Genomic DNA, 21575 nt, shown 5'->3' on the forward strand with positions numbered 1-21575 from the left:
TAAATGTGAAGAACCTGACATGTATTAAGAAAAATAAGTGCAATTTTAACAATATTCTGCCTGTTGTTGCCTGTTTTGTGTATTTGATCCACTGTGATCTGTAAGTTATAATGAACATGTGTTAATGATAAACTGAGACAGAATATTGTTAAATTTACACGTATTCTTTCAGTTTGTTCGTGTTATTTTCATTGTTTGAAAGGACAGTTTGTAGATGTAAACATTTTCATTGTTTAATTTGACTTTTTTTCACTGTAAAATATAGAGAAAAGTTTGGAGTTGACATTATTTATATATTATTATGTTATTATTTTACTGCTTCGGCCCACTGCAGATCAAATTAAGCTGAAAGTGGCCCCTGAACTAAAATGAGTTTGACACCCCTGATCTAGAACAACTATGAAATCAGGTAGTATAGTCTATATGTGTCATGTAAAACCACAAAAATGAAGACTTTAACCAATAAAGACCCAGCGCTGTACTTTTGTAGCACTTCGCAATTGAATTTTTCACTCCGGCCAACCTTTCTTAAGTGATTTACCACCAATTATTATAATTTTATCCTCAGTATTTTGCATTTTTCCACAGTAAATCATGTATTTTACTATGTTTATTTAACTATATTTAATTTAGCTGTTCAGTTAATTCAACGGTTATTCTATCAAAACGCAGAAAACTGAAGTAAAAGCTACTTTTCAGCAAATATATCAATAACTGAACGTAAAAACAAGTGAGTCCATCCACTGTCACTGATCTAACTCTACGGGTTTTACTGGTGAATCAGTGTTGTAGAAGATGACAGTGTTTCCACGGCAACTACGGAGCCTCTAAATGTCCAAATAGGTCATATCCTCCTGAGACCCAGCAATGCATTTTTGTCCTCTGTAGGGGACAAAAGTTTGACAGTTTTACTTAAAAAAATGCTGTCCATTGCAAAGGACATTCCATTAAAAATAAATAAATAAATAAGAATAACTTTAAAAAATGTATCTGAAAAAACTTGCATTATGGAGTTTCCAATCAAGACAATTGTTTAACGTAAAAAAAAAAAAAGCTACAAAAATGTTTCATTATCCTGGGTCTCAGGAAGATATCTGATGACCATGAGAAGATGACAAACTGCATTTTACACCAATTATTTACATGTATTGATAGGATTAGTGGCTCAACAGGTATTAAATATTTTAGGTCAGACACCTTCGGTCGCCAGTAAATGTTTGGGTCTTTATGGGTTAATTAATTTTGTTTTAAGGGGACAGTTTTTTTGGAGCTGATCCAACATAGATATAATAGGATTATACAAGGTGGATATGAAAATGTATAACATCCACATTTGAGATCAAGATCCAGACATTTAGCCTGATCCTGGGAAATGGAAAAATTAAAACATACCATACCCCCCTAAAATTCACATGGTTGACAATGACAAAATAACATGTGACTCTGAGTATCACAGTGCAGTTCATCCATTACTCACTGTCTAAAGCTGCTCCAGGAAGTGTTTTAGGTTACATAAGCACTACTGTGCTTCAGAGGCTTATTCAGATTTACACTTAGAACTACAGTTGCGGAAAAAGAATATTAGACCATCAAAAGTCATCAAAAACAACAGTTATGCAATCAAGTAGTAACTCCTGTGTGTATCATGTGACTAAAACAGACAGAAAAGAAAACATGGAATGCCTAAAAGCACTGTTTTTATCAGTACAATGCCATAGATATTGATGTAAGAACTGAAGTGATTTTGGTTATTATCAAGAAAACATGGAAAATGGTTAGATATCAGCTCTGAAATTAAACTCTTATGAGCTATTTTTGGTGTTATCATTATATTTGTCCAAACAAATGTACCTTTAGTTGTACCAGGCATTAAAATGAACAAGAAATTGAAGAAAACAAGGGCGGTCTGATAATTTTTCCGACTGTATGCTGCATGATTAAGTAACAGTTTCATTTTTCTAATGTTACTTTCATCTCTCTGTGGTGTAGTTTGTAATATCTGTTCTTTGCAGAGATAAATCTAGAAATGAGAGGAGTGTTTAACCCTTTCATACATGAATTTTGAGAATATTAGTAGGGATGTCTGATAATATCGGCCCACCATTGGCATAAAAATGTAATATCGGTGAATATCGTTATAGTTTTTTTTGCCTATCATTAAAACTGATAAAATAATGCCTTGATTTTGCCGGCATTTACCGACGTGAAAATGAAGCATTGTTTGTAGCTGAAAGAAATGTGCAGTTTTCAAAACTGTACAGTAGAGTTGCCACACTGTAATAGACTCATGGAGGGAGGAAGAGAAAATAAATAAATATGGCATTTTTTCCATGACTTAAGTTGAAGTATGTATTCTTTGCACAGACAGTGTTTACATTTTGAAAGCCTTGTAGCATTTGAGAATGCATCCAATGGGGCATCACAATAAAATTAGGCATGATGTGTTAATTCCATGACAGGAGATATGTGATGTTACCTAAAATTAGTTTAATATCCCACATATATCGGCAGCGGTATCGGTTGATATTGGAATCGGAAATTAAGTGTTGGACAATATCGGCATATCGGTTTTTGGCAAAACAGCCAATATCGGACATCCCTAAATATTAGTCAATATTTTTTTTCTTGAAAGACGGTATTCCTCTTTAGGCATGAAAAAAAAACAATGCAATTGAAATTTTTTATGAACCTATTTTTCATGGAGTTAAAAAAATGTACATTCAGATGGGTATTTTTTGTAACTCCATGAAAATGTAAATAATTCGTGTAAAATATAGTTTGTCATCTTTTCATGGTCATCAAATATGACCCATTTGGACATTTAGAGACTCTGTAGTTACCGTGGAAACACTGTCATCTTCTCCAACATCGATTCACCAGTAAAACCCATGTAAACTGACCAGTGACAGTGGATGGAGACATTTGATTAATGATAGATTTGCTGAAAAAGTCACTTTTTTTTTCTTTTTTTCCTGTTTGTGATTTAATAACCTTTGAATTTACTCTGAACTTTAATGAACATCAACATGATCAACAGATTAAATATAATAAAATACCTACTTTACGCTGAAAAAAATGCTAAATACAGACGATAATATAATAATAAATGGTGATAAATAATTAAGAAAGGTTAAATAGAGAGGAAAAATCATCTGGGAACTGCCATCAAAGAAGCGCTGGGTCTTTATGAGTTAAAAATTAATAACATTTTATTTCCTCGCCTTTATATTCACTCATGCAGATATTATGCAGGTACTGTTACAGAAGTTCAGGTTAAATTATATTGTAGAATAGCTGTCCACTGTAGTGACCACTATGCATGAAAGGGTTAAGATGTAATTCATGTACTTTTGAATGTATTTTGCCTTGATAAAAAATATACAATAAAATACCGTCATGATGACTTAACTACTGATAAACTGATTTCTTTTTGTCACCCACTGCTCTACTTCCCAACCAAACATACAATACAGCTTTGCTTTTGTACATCAGTGGTGAATATGTAACCAATTCTGCAAACACTCCAGTAGTGCGTTGCATGTTTGACCTAATTCACTGTGCAACACTGCCATCCATAGGCACATACTCCCAAGTAAAGGCATTTCCAAATGTCCAGTGTGGGTGGCTCTGTTGCAGGTTGCCTCATTAAAGTAAATATTGGTTATGTTTGTAGTTTCCACCGCCCCCGTCTATCTTATTTTAGACACAATTTCATTTAATGTAGGTGTACTGCTACAACAATAGTTACTCACAGAAGTAAAATAAAACTGCCTGTCACGCCATGACCTATAACACATTCTTGCAATTAGTCATCTGAAGTATCATGTATATATAGTGTGATATCCGTCATGATATTAAATTGTAAAATAGACACTCAATCAGTCCTGGACTTACAATTTGATTTAAACAGCAGTTTATATTTACTAAATGTCACATATAATTTACAGTTAGATCATAAAAAATGTAGGATACTAATTTTGATTACTTACTTCGCAAAGAAATGCGTACTTTTATTTTGGAAGAATGACTCCCCTCCATCTTTGAAGATTTTCCATGATCAATTGTCTTTTTTTTTTTTACCTTTAGAAAAACTGACTTTGGATAAATATAATCGTGGCTATCTCTTTAATGAATTTTGGTTGCCTTTACTCTTCGGTATGGAGAAAGTTTGAGTTTGTACGCCATGAATACTGCCCTACTACTGCCCTACTACTGCTATTTATGTTACAGCATGCATCATTATGCACATGCTTATGTTGTTACCCTTATTAATGTTATTGTGATGATGATGATGATTTTTTAAAATTTTTTTTCTATTTATTTATTTTTTTAAATTTTATTTTATTTTTTTATTTAGACTTTTATATTTTTGGCCTGTTACTTTTGAGCGTGTTTAATTTATTTATTCCTTTAGGGGTGGGAGGTGGGAAGAGAGCACAAAGGAGAATTGCAAAATGTAAGATCCAGTATCACTATGTATATACTGTATCTGGAGGATTATCTTTTGTGAAATAAAAAGATATTAAAAAAAAAAAAAAAGTAAAATAGGAACTATAATATGATTTGAGGAAAAATATTGTGACTTAAAATAAAGTGGACACTGCAGTCCTGAGCACACCTTCGCCTGGAATTGGATAAAAATAAAAATGTTCAGTAAAAATCAAGAGAAAGCGATGAGGAAGCTCGGATATTTAACCCTTTCATGCATGAATTATGAGAGCCTTAATCAACTTTTTTTTTTCCCTGAGTGTTTTCATTCCTCTTTAGGCATTAAAAAAAAACTGTGACTGAAATTTTTTTTATGAACTTATTTTTCATGGAGTTGCAAAAATGTCCACTCAGCTGAACACTACGCATTTAGTTTTTGAAGCAAAGAAACATGTATTTACTGATATACTGTGTGAAATCTATTAAATAAAAACATCTTTAATTCTGCTAATCTGATGTTTTCTCACATTTTAACATAGTCTTATACTAGTTATTTCTCATTCCATGAAGATAATATGCAATATGTTAATTACAGTCTAATAACAAATAGTAAGCAATTGATTTACATTTACATTACATTTACATTTATGCATTTGGCAGACGCTTTTTTCCAAAGCGACTTACAGGGGAAAACCAAAATAATTAAATAAATAGATGAAATAGATAAATAAATAAATAAATAAATAAATAAATAAATAAAATAAAAATAAAAATAAAAATAAAAATAAAAATAAAAATAAAAATAAAAATAAAAATAAAATAAAATACAAGAATAGATTAAAGACATAAAGCAGCTGTACAATTAAAAACAGTGTCGTACAGAAGAATAAAAAAGCAAAATGGTAGACTAAAATACAAGAATAGATTAAGAAGACAAAAAAAAACCCCAAAAAACAGCTGTACAATTAAAACTGTGGAATAAAAATACCAATTAAAACAACACTCAAACATGTCAGTGTAGACAGTGGCAGCACCAGGATTTTAAAAGTGGGGGTGCAACTGGAGGGGAAAGAAAATGTTGGGGGGGGGACAAAAAAATTTTGCGCATAGTGCGAAATTAACATTTTGCGCTTTAGCGGCTGCATTATATTTCTATATACATATATATATATATATATATATATATATATATATATATATATATATATATATACACACACACACACACACACACACACATATATATATAATGTATAGCCTATCCGTTACACTTTATATAGAGGGAAATTTTAGGTAAAATCAGGTAATACTTAATGTATTCAAGGTATTTGTTAAAAACTACAGCATGAACAACTCAGACTTTCTGTTATGATCATTTAATAGGTACAATCTACTTTCACATATTTCTCTAAACACATCAGAAAAACATGCAGCAAACAAACAGCAGTGCCAATGTATGCAAGTTAATGTTGAAAACAAAATAAAACTAATAGCCCAACCAACTAATCAAACAAAACGTATGTATACAATGGCTTCCACTACATGCACATGTATATAATCACTGACAACATCTGTAGACTTAGGTGCACTAACTTGTATTATAAGTGGATCAAAATGGGTTATGTGCGCTTTCATTGACGGATTTTTCATATTTCTTCATTGCCCGAATTTTCCCAAAGATTTGCTCAACTCGGGGTGGGGAGGCAACTGGGGGGGGGGGGGGGCAAAGGTTGTGACTAGGGGGGCATTTGCTCCCCCATGCCCCCCCTTGGTGCTGCCACTGAGTGCAGATTAAGTTGATGTAGAACAGCAGATGTACAGTAATGCTGTGAATGTCAGTGTATGGGATGATGCATAAGCGTCCACTGTGTTGGCTGATATGGAACTAAAACAACAAATTCCATGAATATATAAGAGAGCCAGTGGCGATTTCTCATAGACTGCAAGGGAAGCCCGGCTTCCCCTAAAATTACGAAAATTAAATGGTTAAATATGTACGGTTGTGTTGACATTTTATTGACTACAAATGTGTTAGAACACGTTCATCTCACAGATGAGTTCGTTCAGAATCAGCTTTATCACAAACCAACGGACGCGATGTTGTTCACTTCTCATCCATTCCAGTTGCGCTGTTTTCTCCTCCATCTCTGCTCAGTGCATTTGTCCGTAGACTGTGGGCGTCTCTGGGCTTCAATGGGACTGAGTAGAACAGCTTTTTTCATTGCGTCAAAACTGGACGGTAATTGGATAAATGCCACGATGTTGTCCCGCCCCCGGACGCCGGGCGTCTCTGGGGGTGAATGGAGCTGTGGGCGGAGCTCGGCCAGGCTGGACGCCAGAATCCCACGTGCTGATTGGAGGATCGGTCGAAAGGCTGAATCCCGTTTGATTGACAGCTATTTTCAGATCTCCTCCTTCACTGACACAGTTCAGTTTAATACCGTCACACATTCTGCTGTGAAATCAGAGAGAAACTACAACGAAATTACTCGTTCATTTCTTGCAATGTAAATAAAACCCACTCATTGTACTTCCTTGTTTCAATTTAACATAATTTCAGCGTTTTCTTGTTTCAGTTACATAATTTAATCATTTCTTGTTCGAGTTTAATATCGTTTTGTAGATAGTTAAATCAATCAAACTGTCGGCTAGGTCGGAGTGAAAGGAGCATCTGTTGTTTAAAAAGGCTGAAGTCTTACACCCACAACACAATGGGCCAAGGCAATCTAAGCAGAGAGGTCACTGGTCCAGTCCCTGGAAAAGACGCCTACTTGGTACGATAAGGTCACTGAGCATTTTCTTATTTTATTTATTTATTTATTTTTTTTATGTAAGCCGACAATGAGCTTCCCCTGTCTGAAAGACGAGCAGCCGCCACTGAAGAGAACAGCTGTAGAATAACTGTCCACTGTAGTGACCACTATGCATGAAAGGGTTAAATATGTTTTTGAACTTATTTCCCTTCATTTCACAAACTTATCAGACACATTGATCTGTCAAATGCCGCATTTACTCCAAACCCGGTCTGCGTATTTCCGACACTGTCCCTTTAAATGAAATGGCTCTGGACTACGCATGCGCAGCCTGTGTTTAGTTTTCTCGAGCCTGAGGAACTGTCTAGTGTCGCTGGGCTAGCAAATCCATCGTTGCCTGTTCTTGTCATGTTTAGGAAGCAACAGCGTTGTTTTCTCAGTGGAATACAAGAAGACACTACTACACATTACCGTCAACGACGTTCACGCTTGAGGGGGTTAATTGACTTTGGCTCCAGGTCAGTAGGAACAACAACAGTTCAAAGTGTTTGCTCAGTGCCCCCCAGTCGGCAAGAATAGCAGCCTTCCAGTTCCCACATTTCACCACATCGATGTTGAGTGCGGCAGCTTTCGCACTGGGTCCGGGGCTACAAACACCACAACCCTTTTGTTCTCCCGTTTCCAAGATTCGGCTGAATTGTAGCAGCTTGTGGAAGGACCATCGCATGTTACAATGTACATCCCTCTTTCAGTCCTAAGGATTGTTTACGCGATAAAATGGCTGCTGAAATGCCATCTGGAAGAGAATGGTGTTGAATCAATGCAGTAACGTTAACATTTACCTAGCAGAGGCCAAACAGATAAGCTACATATGCTAACGAATTATGTATTAACTAATGTATTCAGTGAGTTAGCTACTTTTTACAGCTTTAATCGATGCTCGGCTTTTTTGATAGCTTCTTCCAACAAGAGGTAGGGTGAAGGGAATTCCTCCCACTCCAAATCTATGCATTCGGTTAACCAAGCAGCTTTTAATAGAACATTTAGCTACATTTATTATATCTTAGCCATTTTCTCCAAAGCTTAGTAAATACTGCAGCCTTTTCAGAGTATGCATAACACTTCAAGAATATGCAGGACTTCTTTGTTATAATTGAAACAGCCTGAGTAGCTGAGGCTCCCAAAGCAGACTTATAAAGGCCCGGGTCTTTTTCTTCTTGGAAATTAAAAAAAAGAAAAAAAAAAGAAGAAGAAATAAGATGGACCTTGGGGGAAGATGCAAGACTAAACTTTTTATTTTTGGACCCAAACTAGCCACCCACAATGGTGTGCGGAGTATCAACAGATACTTGGTGGTCTATGTTTTGTTTTACTTTGTGCTCTTCACACACGCCTCCCCGGCGAAACCGTGTGACAAAAATTGTCTCTCCGGAAAATGTATCAACGGTTCCTGTGTCTGTGACCGAGGATGGGTCGGAGACCAGTGTCAGCATTGTCAAGGGAGGTTCAAGTAAGTCCATTTAATCATTTTTTCTGTTAATGTGTAAACTGTGCACTCCACCAGAACACTTGTATTGTCATAGTACCCAAATTTCCCATGCTACCCTAAAGTAGACTGGGATATTATTTTACTTTATGGTGCTGCATTCACTTACATACTTAGTTTTTTCCAGTTGAATTTAATATCCATAACAATTGGGCTTTTTAAAACTTGCTTCAACGTACTGTGTTTGCCTGGAGCATCCCTCAGAAATCTATTTGCAATTCATTTTTCACTGTAGATATAGGCATGAATTACCCTTCTGCTGTTTACTCTTCCCATCTGATGTTTTTATGCTTAATTTAGTATTCTGTTGTTTTTTTTCCCCAACACTAGAAAGATGTGATTGAGTGTCCGTCAGATGAATAAATTAATTCAAGCCACTACTGTCAGCACTATCCAATCTGCACATGTGAGCGCAGACCAAACAACTACCACGCACTGTTTGAATACATTCATTGATTGTAAACACAGTTCTCTGGCAAATAAAATCATTCTCATCTAATGAGAGAAAGAAGCCTCCACTGGCACAGAGGAACCATCTGCAGACGAGTTATTTTGCATATAACTCGCAGCCTACCTGGTCCCTGATTTAATGACAGGTAGAAGCCACAGCAAACCCCTAATAGTGTGTTAAGGGTTGTGTGCAAAAAGCTACGAGTGAGAAAAAGGCAATGCGAATACTGCAAAGTGACCACAGAGTGCACGTTCAAATAATAATGTTCTTGTTGACTGTGCCACTTGACAGGAACAGAACACATTTAATGGGCTTTCAGTACACCTGAGGTACACTCTGTGGTAGAAAAGAGCCCTGATCACAGTAATTACTATTGCGCCTGATGTGTCTGTGGCTTTGTTAGGGTTGTCATCAGACATGTTGTCAGGGAGTACCCTCTCTCACCTGGAGACAAGCTCCTGAAATGTGAGACTTAGCCTCTCTGTAGTCAGTGGAATAGAGATGCAGCCTGGTCAGTATGTGACCAATTGCACATTAATAGCCTGCAGCATGAATAAGAAACACATCTTCCTCCTTAAATTGTGATTAGGTGATTCTTCTTTCCATGGTGTTATAGTTTCTGATGTTAGAATTTGATCGTCCCGGTGGTGAGGACAGCACGAACACACACAATCTCAGGGGCTTAACCACACTCTTCTACAGTATAATATTTCAATGAGTAGAGCAAAGTGTATCATGAGAAATTCATCATTCTGCAATGTCTGCACAGCCATGACATATCACTCCCTGCATGCTGGTATATCTAAATTTCCTATCCATTCATCTCGGCTCAGTCAGCAAATCAAGCATCCTACCTAAAGTGTATCAACCATCATGTCAGTCATACCAAATAAAAATGAACATGCGAATATTAAGAGAAATGTTATTTATCTGCATGCCAAGGATGAGGTTCCTCACATCCACACTGTGGCATTTTTAGGATGTTACATCCCTCCTTTGTCCCAATATACTGTCAAAACCTTCAAATTAAAGTTAAATGATCATCTCAACCAGCCGTCTTGGACATAAAATGGAATATGAATCAGATCATAAGCTTTTCAGACCACCCATGAATGCTCAGTGTGGATTTGTGAGACTTCCAAAGTTAGAAATCCAAGAACAAGGACTGCAGTCTGTTGCCGTGTCACGAAGCAGTAGAGCCTGAATATTATGAAGTGACATTCATTTCATATCATGGTAGAGAGATGATGTGTTTCAGTGTTGACATTCAAATAAGTATGATCCAACTGTTGCAAACAAGAAAGAAAATGTTTTAGGGGATCAGTACAACATAAAACAGGTTGGCCTCGGGTTGGCAGCAGCCGGACTGCTTGGTGAACAGTGATAAATAAATGTCAAAAATATAAGATTCTGTCATCAATTAGCGGTATTGCATGGATAACACACCAAAAACATTTCACGTATACAGTAAAAACATACATTCATGCTTCAGACATCAGGGTCTTTTTAACCTATCAGCCCTGAGTGCTTCATTTTTCTTAAAAATCCTTCAACATCTGAGATCTAGGCTATAAACTGAAGTGCACCTGAGGGACACTTGCAAACTGTTGCTTTATATACATTTTTCAAGGGTTATCATCATTTTTTAAATAGTTTTATTACTGTAGGGATCTGACATTCATGTAATTTTAAAATCTGACCTTCTGGTCCTCCAAAAATCAGAAATTCATAGTATTTTAATTCCACTCAGCAGCTTTTATGGTGCAAAACGTCTTTAATGAAATGTGGTGAAATTCACACCACCTACATGCATAACATAGTAAGTTTAAAGTCAAACATTTCAGTGACTTAAATTACGTCTTATGACTTTTGCTGCTATAAAGTCAGTTAATTAATTCCAGGGTTTTTGCCATGATTCTGATACAAATTGACTACAAAGCTGCCTTTTTAGGGAATATTTATCTCCCTTTTCTCTCTGGATGAGGTTACATCCCTGTGTTGTATTTGTAATGAAGTTTACAAAACATATGCTCAAAGTCTGTCAGATTTAGAGGCTGAAGAGAAAATGCAGTCGACCTTGAACTGTTCATTTGGTTTGTGGAAAGTTATGTGCTTGGATGATTTTTTGTTGTGAATATTTGACTAAAAATACAGCATTTTTTCCTAATTTTGGATCCATGCAGTAATAATAATAATGATGCGATCCTAGAACATAATTTATTGGTGTAATAGCTATTCTTATCTAATAATTATAGAATTAAAAAGGCTATTGTTTAATTTTCATGCAGTAAATCATGGAAATCCATTTCTGTTTATGTATTTAAAAGTTGTCAGCAGTTTCAGAATTTATATTATTAGTCCCTGAAAAATCATGCATACGTTTAGAAATTTTGTCAAATAAAAACAAATGTAAAATATTATAATTATTTCTTGTAACTGTGCTAAATGTTTTGATGTTCCAGGTTGACAGAGCCCTCAGGATACCTCACCGATGGTCCAATCAACTATAAGTACAAAACCAAGTGCACATGGCTTATTGAGGGCTAGTAAGTGATTTTGGATACAAGTATGATCCGCTGGAGCTGAATTTAATTTTGCAGTATAAACAAATTAATGTAATTTAATCACGCTGATCATTGACTTACAGTGTGTAATGATGTTTCATGCATGTTGAAAGTTCAGTGTCTTAGCTACATTTTTATCATTATACAGTCAATACACACAACAGAGGTAAAATTCTCTGACATTTCAGGTTTTTAACAACCATAACATGATCGAGCTCTTCAGAAAGTTTATTACCAGGATAGTAATAACACATTACGTCGGTATTTCCTCTCATTTGTCACCCTTCTGTAAGTGTTTATGTTTTTCTCCCTTTAACTCTCGCTCTCTCTCGGTTTCTTCCATCTGCAGTCCTAATGCGGTCCTCCGGTTAAGATTTAACCACTTTGCAACCGAATGTAGTTGGGACCATATGTATGTCTACGATGGAGACTCAATATATGCTCCTCTGGTGGCTGTTTTCAGGTGAGAAACTTGCAAGTGTAGCCCCCTCCCTCCCTTCCTCCCTCCCTCCCTCCCTCCCTCCCCATTTACTGTTAGAGGGTTTAAACTTGTTATTGAAAGAGTGTGTTGTAATATTCTGATAATGCATTTCTACTTCTTCTTCAGTGGTCTTATTGTACCAGAGGTGCGAGGAAATGAAACAGTTCCTGAAGTTGAGACGACCTCAGGCTACGCACTACTACACTTTTTCAGTGATGCTGCATATAACCTGACAGGATTTGAAATATTTTATTCGTAAGTACCCTCACTGAACATTTGCTGTAACTCCAAGCAAAATAGCGCTTTTATATTCATTCCAGTGTCCACTTCTTCAGCAGTAACTCTACATATAGTACAGTATGAACTAGGGTTGGGAATCTTAGTTGTAAGGCCGATACAATACGCATCTCGAAACAGCATCTCCGTTCTGATATATTAAAGATACATGTGTGGCACCTCGTGATGTGATATGGTACGAGTCACACCCAAATCATGATACAGAGCAATTAAGCCCATTCTGATTCAACAAATTCATTCTGGTAAAAAAAAAAAATGCAGTGCAATTCAATGAGCTTGAGTATTCATTTATCAAATAAGACCGTGACTTTTCACAAAGTGGCTTTTGTGCAATTTCAGAACATGTGCCTCATATGTAGTCAGTGAAAAGGTTAAGACTTTGTTTCCAAAGGCAAGGCAAGGCAAATTTATTAGCATAGCACAATTCATACACAGGGCAATTCACAGTGCTTTACAAAAATGGAAAAGAGACAAATTAAAAACACACAGTTACAAATAAAACAATTGTCATTTCTCTGCATGTTTCTAACATTCAACTTCTTGCTCCCTCGTGGAATCAGTTTGTAATGTAATGTATTTGTAATGTAGGTAATACAGAAAAAGGCTCTGTCACTTTAAGAGACACCTGCACAAGGTATTCTGGGATGTGCTGTTAGACATGTATGCCACTGTTTAAGGAAGTATCTCCGGTATGTACGGTAGTATTAAATACAGTGGATATAGTAAAAAGTACACGTTCAGAAACCACATGTCATCACATCCCTTCGAAGTGTGTCAGATTCAGATACACACATTACAGTATTCATTGGTGGCGCTTGTGCCACAGTGCATCCGCAGAGCAGATACTGTTTGTGTGCAGTGTAGACATTCGCAGATCTGTGGCGCATGTTAACAGGGGTCTACTTACTCAGATAAAGAGTAACACTTTTAAATGCAAGTAAAAATATATTCTGTTGAACGGATCAAATTTTATTGATACAAACATTCAATAACCGATGTATCGTGACATCATTCCAAATAGAGCTGCACAATATATCGTTTGAGCATCGACATCGCAATGTACGTGTGAGCAATAGTCACATCACAGGTCCTGCAGTGTAGGAGGCAAATGAACTCGATGTGTTCTAATCTAATTTCAAAGGTACCTGACACACACTGCACATAGCAATCCACCAATCACAATCGGTCTTAATCAGTTTGGAGTGAGTCGCTGGTAACACCATTGAAAAATGAGCAACGAACAAAAGAATATCGCCATAAACGAAGACTTGGTGCCAAAAACAAAAGCAACGTCTGTTATCTGGAATTATTTCAGCTACAAGAAGGATGACACTGAAACACATGTTGTGTGTCAATAGCGTCCTACACCTGTAGCCACAGCGAGAGGAAACACAACTAATTTGTTTGACCAATTATGTCGGCACCACACAGCTATCATATCCTCCTGAGTATTTTTTCATATCGCCATATATATCACAGGGCTTAATAAAATCACAATGTCAGTTTTTTCCAATATCATGCAGCCCTAATTCTAAACTTTTCGTTCACTCACAGCTTCTCTATCAGTGCACTTGGATCGTGCACACGCGTGTCGGCGTATCGATACATATCGGATACTCTTCCCATCCCAGTATTAACAATGAGTTTTAGGCCATATAATATATCTTTGTTTAAGTAATTATTCAGGTATTTATGTTGACATGACACCTTCATTATAGACTACTTTTAATTTCTGATTCTGTTTGTTATTTGTAAATGTTGGAGGATAGTGACATTTTTAACTCAGATTTCAGCAACAAAATAGTAGTAGATGCTCTTGAATAAAACTTAAAACCAGAAACTATCGTTATTTATCATACTCATGAGTTTTCCAGCTCTTCCCAGTCCCCCCCCCCCCCCCCCCCCCGTATTCTTTACCAGAAGTTAAATAATGCCCATCAATGATGTCAGTCCTCAAAGCAAAGGTCTCTGTGTGTCCTAAATAGTGCCCATAATCATAAATAAATAAAAACACCTACTTTGTCCAGGATCAACTCTTGTCCCAATAACTGCTCCGGCCATGGGAAGTGCACCACCGGGAACTCCATCGCCAGCAGAGTGTACTGTGAATGTGACAAGTATTGGAAAGGCGAGGCCTGTGACATCCCATACTGCAGAAACAACTGCGGCAGCCCAGACCACGGATACTGCGACCTCACCGGGGAGAAGCTATGTGTCTGCAATGATAGTTGGCAAGGTAGGACTCGGATCTGTCCAAACTACAGGCGTTTGCAAGCGTTCAGTAGAAACTAGGAAGACATTTACATCCATTTTAATATTAGCTGTTAAAATATAGTTTAACAGTAATCATGAATATTCTTAAGATGTAGCAGTTGCGCCTCTGTGGGCAGAATTGTACACTTTGAAGATGTTCTCACAGTCGTCTAGTGAAGGAGAAAAGTTTGCGTATGCACACCGAAGATGTAATTTTAAGGATTCTGGAGCCAGTTGTGATCTTGTATGCAGAATTTACAAGTAGAATGTGGAGACCCGAAGCGTTCAGCTCACAAAGATAAAAAGTTGATTTTATAGAAGCAGGAAAACTCAAGTACACTTAAAGAAATGAACAGTATTTGCATGTTAAGAAAACTCTTCAGTGAGGCTGGAGTAGAACATGAGGTCACTGAGATTTTTGTCAAACAATATTAAAGTGCAAAGAATTATTAGTCTCAGAATATTTTATGAAACAAATTCCCCTCCTTAGAGACTCTCAATTATAGTGAAGGAGAAGCAAGTGTTTAACTGAAGTGGGACCAGGAAAAGTTAGTTAGTAGCAAAATAATAACCCATGTATTCTTCAGGGTTCTTATAGGTTTCTACAAGTTAAATTTAAGACTTTTTTTTTTTTTTGAACTTCTTTTTATTTAGATTTCATGTGTGTAGCCATACAGTGCATTGTAACAAATCATTATATACCAGAGATATATGTATATATATATATATATACATACACACACACACACACACACACATATATATATATATATATATACATACACATACATACATATATATACATATACATCTCAGTCTTAATGGGGGTAGTAGTCCATGGTTGTATCAAGTCCAAGGCTACAGGGACCAGAATATTCAGGAGAGGTCAACATCAGCCATTAAAATACAACATGGTAGAACCTTGACATTCTTTCAGAATCTGAGATAGAACAAAATAGCAATCCACAACAGCAACAACAGTGAAAAGCAACAACACTTACATCAAATTAAAATGTGACTTAATGTGGGTCCAGTTGTTCATAAATATTTCTCTTTTCATTTGTAACACTGCAGTGGTATATTCCATGTTGTACACATCCTGAATTCTATCCCTCCATTGGACTATTGTGGGGGGTTGTGGCTTTAACCAAGAGGTTGTTATTACTTTGTTTGCAATCAATAAAAGTATTCTAAGCAGTTTTGTTTGACTGTTTTCCTGAAGATCCTCAGGTATTATGCCCAGTATAAAATGTGATGGTTTCATTGGTAGGTCTATGGACAAACATGCTTTTATTTCTCTTTGAATATTTTTCCAATATTCTGATAATTTTGGACAATCCCAAAATATATGTGTATGGTCTCCTACCAAGCCACAACCCCTCCAACACAAAGATGAGGTATTGCTCCATCTCGATATTATACGAGGCGTTCTGAAGTATCTCATTTTTAGCTTCCATCCGTATTCCCTCCAATTAGGACTATTTGTTGTTTTATGTCCCTGTTCAAATGAAGTTTCCCATTGTTCATCAGAAATTATTATGTTCATCTCTAGTTCCCATTTCTCTTTAATATCTAAATTATTCTCTCCCATATCCTCATTTATTATCTTATATAAATATGATATAAATTTTTTCTTCACTGTTCCATCTATTGTTGAAATTAAAAAGTGTTCTATTTTAGATGGTAGAGAGCAGAGCTTTTCCCGTTCTGGATGTCTGTTTAAGTAGTCTCGTATTTGTAAGAACCTGAAAAAGTCCTGGTTTGATAAATCATATTTTTCTTTAAGTTGTTCAAATGATTTTAATATAGTTCCTTCAAATAACTGGTCTAAAACTTCTAAACCCTTTTCTTTCCATCTTTCAAAGCCCTTATCAAGTTTTGATGGGAGAAATTCTGGATTGTTGAATTTAAGACTTTTTAAGACCTTTTTAAGACAACTTTAATGCTCATTTCACAGCCTGTCTTATGGCCATACTGGCAAAAATTTGTGACTCCTAGAATTTAGGAAAACTCATGTAAACCAGGTGAAGAATGATCTTTTCTCCAACCAGGTGTTATTAAACTTGCTCTTCCTCAATTTTCTCAGTTCTTGTTCTTGTTGCCAGTATAATTATCACCATGGTTGTCATTGTTGGTATTGTTGATATTTTCTTGTGGGGGTCTTCTTCATCTTCTTCTTCCTTTTTCTCCCACCTTCACTCTCCTCTTCTCTTTTCCCCCTTTCTTCTCCTTCCCCCCGTTCCTTCATGTCAGGTCTGGCATCGAACTGTGGTTCAACGAAACTCAATATAAAGACAGTAGAATATTAAGGGAGCCTCATATACTTTATAAAGTTTCCCTTGGCAAAGCAAATTTGTTTAGCGCAAAAAGGCAGCCAGACTACCATTCTGCTGTTATGATGCTGGACAAGACAAGTTGAGAAAAAAAAAAAAGAAAAAAACTGCTCTTCCTCATGGTTACTTTTTGCTTGCGAGCCATCTCTTAAAGTTCCTGAAGTCAGCTTTCTCAGCTGACCATGTGTTGGGCTGCATGTTCTGAATCATTTCTCAACAGGGGCTGCAAAGTTAGTGATAATCAGTTCTTAATTTCAGTATAAATTGTCAGGTAGTAACAGGTGGAACTAAGTCGACTACAGTTTGGACATTTAACAGACACATTTGAACACAACACAGCCAACAGGTTTATGCCAACAGAACTTAAGACTTACCATATCAAATTGAATGAATGAATGAATGAATGGTTTATTTTTGGTTTGCACAGTAACTACAGCACACAGTACAACAATCACAATAAACACAAAAACCAAAAAAAGGAATAGGCCACAAGCAGGAGCTTATTTTTTGCCTATCCTTCTCACAAATTTAATATCTTTTAAGGACTTTTTAAGGTATTAAATGCAGATTTATAAATTCAAGGCTTAAGACTTTTTAAGACCCCGCAGGGACCCTGAGTCTTAAGTGAGCTTGAGCGAAGCCTTCCAATCCTTAAAATCTGATCATTCCTGTAAAATACTTTTGCGACCATGCTGCCATTTGCCGTCTGTCTGTCCTCGCTTGTTCGTGGCCATTATGCACATAGCAAGATGTAATCAAGACTGTATCGGACAAGTGCGAACAGCTGTGTTGTGTTGCGTCATATCGCTGATTGGTAACAAGTTGGTAAGCCCTGTGACAGTGCGTTATTATGTGCCTCCCGCTGGAGAGAAGCGAGTGCTTTTGTGTGATGAAACTTGACAGAATGATTAGCCAAGGCATGTGCTTTTTCAGCACACCATTCTCATTCACACAGCTGAGCGTAATCACGCCTCCCGGCTTGTCATGTTCGTTTAGGGAGCAGGCATGGTTTTGTTTGTGTTCGATAGCAGACCTTTAAAGTTTGATGTATTATGTTTGAAATGCCAACATCAGATAAATGCAGGTGTTTATCTTCAAAGCCTCTATAATGAGAACTGTGGTCCCCTTTAACCACAGCATAGTAACAGTGTTCATTTATCGTTTTTGCAGTCAGCTGTAAATGTGTTTTTTTTTCCACTCTAATTCTGCAGGTCCAGACTGCTCTCTAACTGTACCTTCAACCGAGTCCTTCTGGGTCTTGCCCAGTGTCAAGCCTTTCGGCACATCTCTGGCTCGAGCTTCCCATAAGGCTGTAGTGCAGGAAAAGGTCATGTGGGTTGTGGGCGGCTACACTTTCAACTACAGCTCATTCCAGATGATTCTCAAGTAAGTTCTAATATACTGTGTGACAGTGCATAAATGACTCTATTTAACATGTTCTGGATTAAACCCTCACCATGTCCTTATCTTTAATAACTGAGTACATATTTAAGTCAAATAAGGGAGAGTTATAAAGTCTGATTTTTCTCAGAGTATTATCAGTCTCACTCAGCTGCACAGCAGGACGACCTGTTTCTCTCAGTCAGATGGCAAAGGTGGGAGTAAAGGTTTCAGTGCTGTGGTTTGTGGGTGTATCAGCTTTGTTTTCAAATGCTGAAGTCAGAATATATTTATTTATTTTTGCTTTGGTGAACTTGGATGACTCCTCAGATAAAATCCACAGCCAATGTCTCCCCTGAGTCATGCCCTAGCTTTAAACTCTCTCCATCATCTCAGTATTTGGGTTCAGGATCTTGCGATGAGGCCTCCTGGTTTATTTAGAGTTATGTTAAGATTCATCGGAGCGTATTTGTACTTTTGGTGTCGGAAAGGTTAATAGGAGGTTAGGTGTATGCCTTTTTTTTAACATGAGGGTAATGAACACCTTTGTGTGTAACTTGAGGGCTGTAATTAAACTTTAATGTTCTGCAGCTACAACCTGGAGAGTGGCATCTGGAACACAGTCCCAATCAATAGCGGCCCTCTGCCAAGATACGGACATTCACTCGCTGCCTACCAGGTAAACAGACACAAATAACGCTGTAATCTCACTGGGTTCGTTTCAAACGTAGGAAACCTCCGCTGTTCGTAGGAGGGAACGGGAATTAGATGGAATGAAAAAAGCAATAAAAATGTAGTCATAAAAGAAAAAAACAACCATCATTCTCGAAGGAGAAGATGTTTGTTTTTGTACATAAAATCCTTATTTTTCAATAGCTACAGCAAATATTATATCTTCTAATCTACTCAGTAAAGTGTCTTCTATCTTCCTGATCTTTAGTACTTTAGTTTACTGTTGCTATTATATATTTCTTTGCTTTTTTTTTTTTTTTTTTTATGGTTACTTTGCACTCAAGTATCACTGTGATTTGGTGCTCTATAAATACACACCACCTACAACCATCATCATGTCCTCATCAATAGAAGATCGCTTTGAAAACATGACTAACAGTGAATTTAAACGAGGTTTATATACACTTTATACCCAGTGCTTATATTTGAGCATTATGTAGCCTCTCTTTCACTTTTAGTAGATGCTTTGTCACTAGGGTTGTATTCTGAGCCAAACCTCTGCTCCTCTCCTCTGTTCAGGATGACATCTACATGTTTGGTGGGAAACTGGAGGCCGGCTGGGGGAACGTGACAGATGAGCTTTGGGTCTTCAACATACCCAGTCGGACATGGCAGCGGAAAAATCCTGCCATCGGCATTCCGGCTCAGACGCAGATGTACGCCGTGGAGGGTCACTCCGCTCACGGCGTCCTGCTGGACAGTGGAGAGGCTGTCATGGTCGTCATCTTTGGATACTCCCCTATCTACAGCTACATCAGCAACGTTCAGGAGTACAATCTGAGTGAGTCAAAGCCACTGACACCATGGGATTTTAGAGCTTTGACTGTGCTTCTCTTTTGGCCCTCTCTTATTTGTTAGATTTGGGGATTTTTAACTTGAGCACAGATGAAGTACTTTAATCATTATATGTAAAATTAAGAAACGTGTTAATATAGTGGCTATACAGTATGGTCCAAGAATCATATCTGTCTTTTCAAGTCAAATATTACCAGAAAATGCATATCTCTGTAACTTATAAACTAAATTATATTAAAAGCCACAGGTGAGACGTAAGATTTTTAAAAGCAGACTGTACTCCAAGTTAAATACCAAGAGAGGGCGTCATACCCTCATTGGTCAAGCGAAAGTGAACATCAACATGAAAAAGTTAATTTGCACACATTATTTATCAAGTGGGCTCATTTTTTTAGCTAAAGATCTTTATTTTATGGAACTGTTATCCTTTTTAAAATACCACTTGTGGAAAAAAGTTAGGCTACATCCGATTTGATCGATTGTACTTTTTACACCAGACATAAAAATATAGCTCAAATTTGATGCTAAAAATTGTATCTAAAAAATGTGAAAATTCACATTTAAAAAGACTATCTGTGAACTGTTACCTATATCAGTATGGACCACCACAAGTTGTAAATAACACTGTTAGTATTAAATACATTAAATAAAGCATTGTGATTATGTCTGGTTTGTTGTTTTAAAAAATAAGTCAACATTTTGGGTGATGCATACAATGGTAAAGAGTCGTCCACGTGTTACTATGGCAGCCTGTCCACGTGTTACCACATTCTCATGTCAATAAAACAGAGACTTTTCAATATTTTACTCCAAAATTTATTTTCAGTATAGTTGAACATAATATCTAAAAGATTTTTTCCTATTTGATATCATTTCTGTCGAGAACTGCAGGTTTTGAATGATTGCGTAAAGCTTAAAAAATTGATGTCCGTTCCAAGTCCACGTGTTTCCGAGCAATAATTTGACATTTTTCAATTTTCAGTTTAAATTTGGAACATAATCTGCTCTTCAAAGATAAGAAGATAATGCACGAAGATACTAATATGCATAACAGTTATCGATACAGATTGAATTTGTCTGTTCATAATGATTCTTTAGAGGTTGTCCTCACTAGAAGTACTCAGTTAGTCCACCTTGCTCCAGCACAAGTTTGTAACATGTTCTTTTTCTGTCAGTGAGGAAATTACTTAAACAAACCTAAATGCTAAATGCTCAGCTGTAGACACTTGAATCTTCAGTAATCATATAATGGTTTAAGCAGATGCTTTGCTAAATTAATGGCAAAAACGCAACAAATAATTATAGTAATAGACAGGGTTTCCACTGTGTCTTAAAAAGTGCTAAAAGTTTTGAATTTACAAATCTGCATTTAATACTTTTTAAAAAAAAGTCTTTTAAAGGTATTAAATTTGATATGGTAAGTCTTAAGTTATGTTATCATAAATTTGTTTGCTGTATTTTGTTAAATGTGTCTGTTAAATGTCCAAACTGCAAAAAAGTAGCGTTATTCCGCTCAGATCCACCCGTTCCAACCCGGGAATTTATATTGAAATTAGAAACCA

The 21575-nt window shown here is 36.6% G+C and overlaps 1 protein-coding gene across 1 annotated transcript in view; it reads left to right on the forward strand.

Moving 5' to 3' along the window:
- Positions 1-7539: 7539 nt before the first annotated feature.
- Positions 7540-21575, forward strand: part of atrnl1b (attractin-like 1b) — a 110892-nt gene continuing 96856 nt past the window's right edge. The window contains exons 1-8 of the mRNA XM_030163213.1: positions 7540-8691; positions 11641-11724; positions 12092-12205; positions 12350-12478; positions 14548-14756; positions 18318-18492; positions 19078-19165; positions 19738-19999. Coding sequence (XP_030019073.1) covers positions 8441-8691; positions 11641-11724; positions 12092-12205; positions 12350-12478; positions 14548-14756; positions 18318-18492; positions 19078-19165; positions 19738-19999 — 1312 coding nt within the window. The 5' untranslated portion in view covers positions 7540-8440. The remainder of the gene's footprint in view (positions 8692-11640; positions 11725-12091; positions 12206-12349; positions 12479-14547; positions 14757-18317; positions 18493-19077; positions 19166-19737; positions 20000-21575) is intronic.

The sequence above is a fragment of the Sphaeramia orbicularis genome, chromosome 19 (genome assembly GCF_902148855.1).
Source record: "Sphaeramia orbicularis chromosome 19, fSphaOr1.1, whole genome shotgun sequence".
In the NCBI taxonomy this organism is placed as follows: Eukaryota; Metazoa; Chordata; class Actinopteri; order Kurtiformes; family Apogonidae; genus Sphaeramia; species Sphaeramia orbicularis.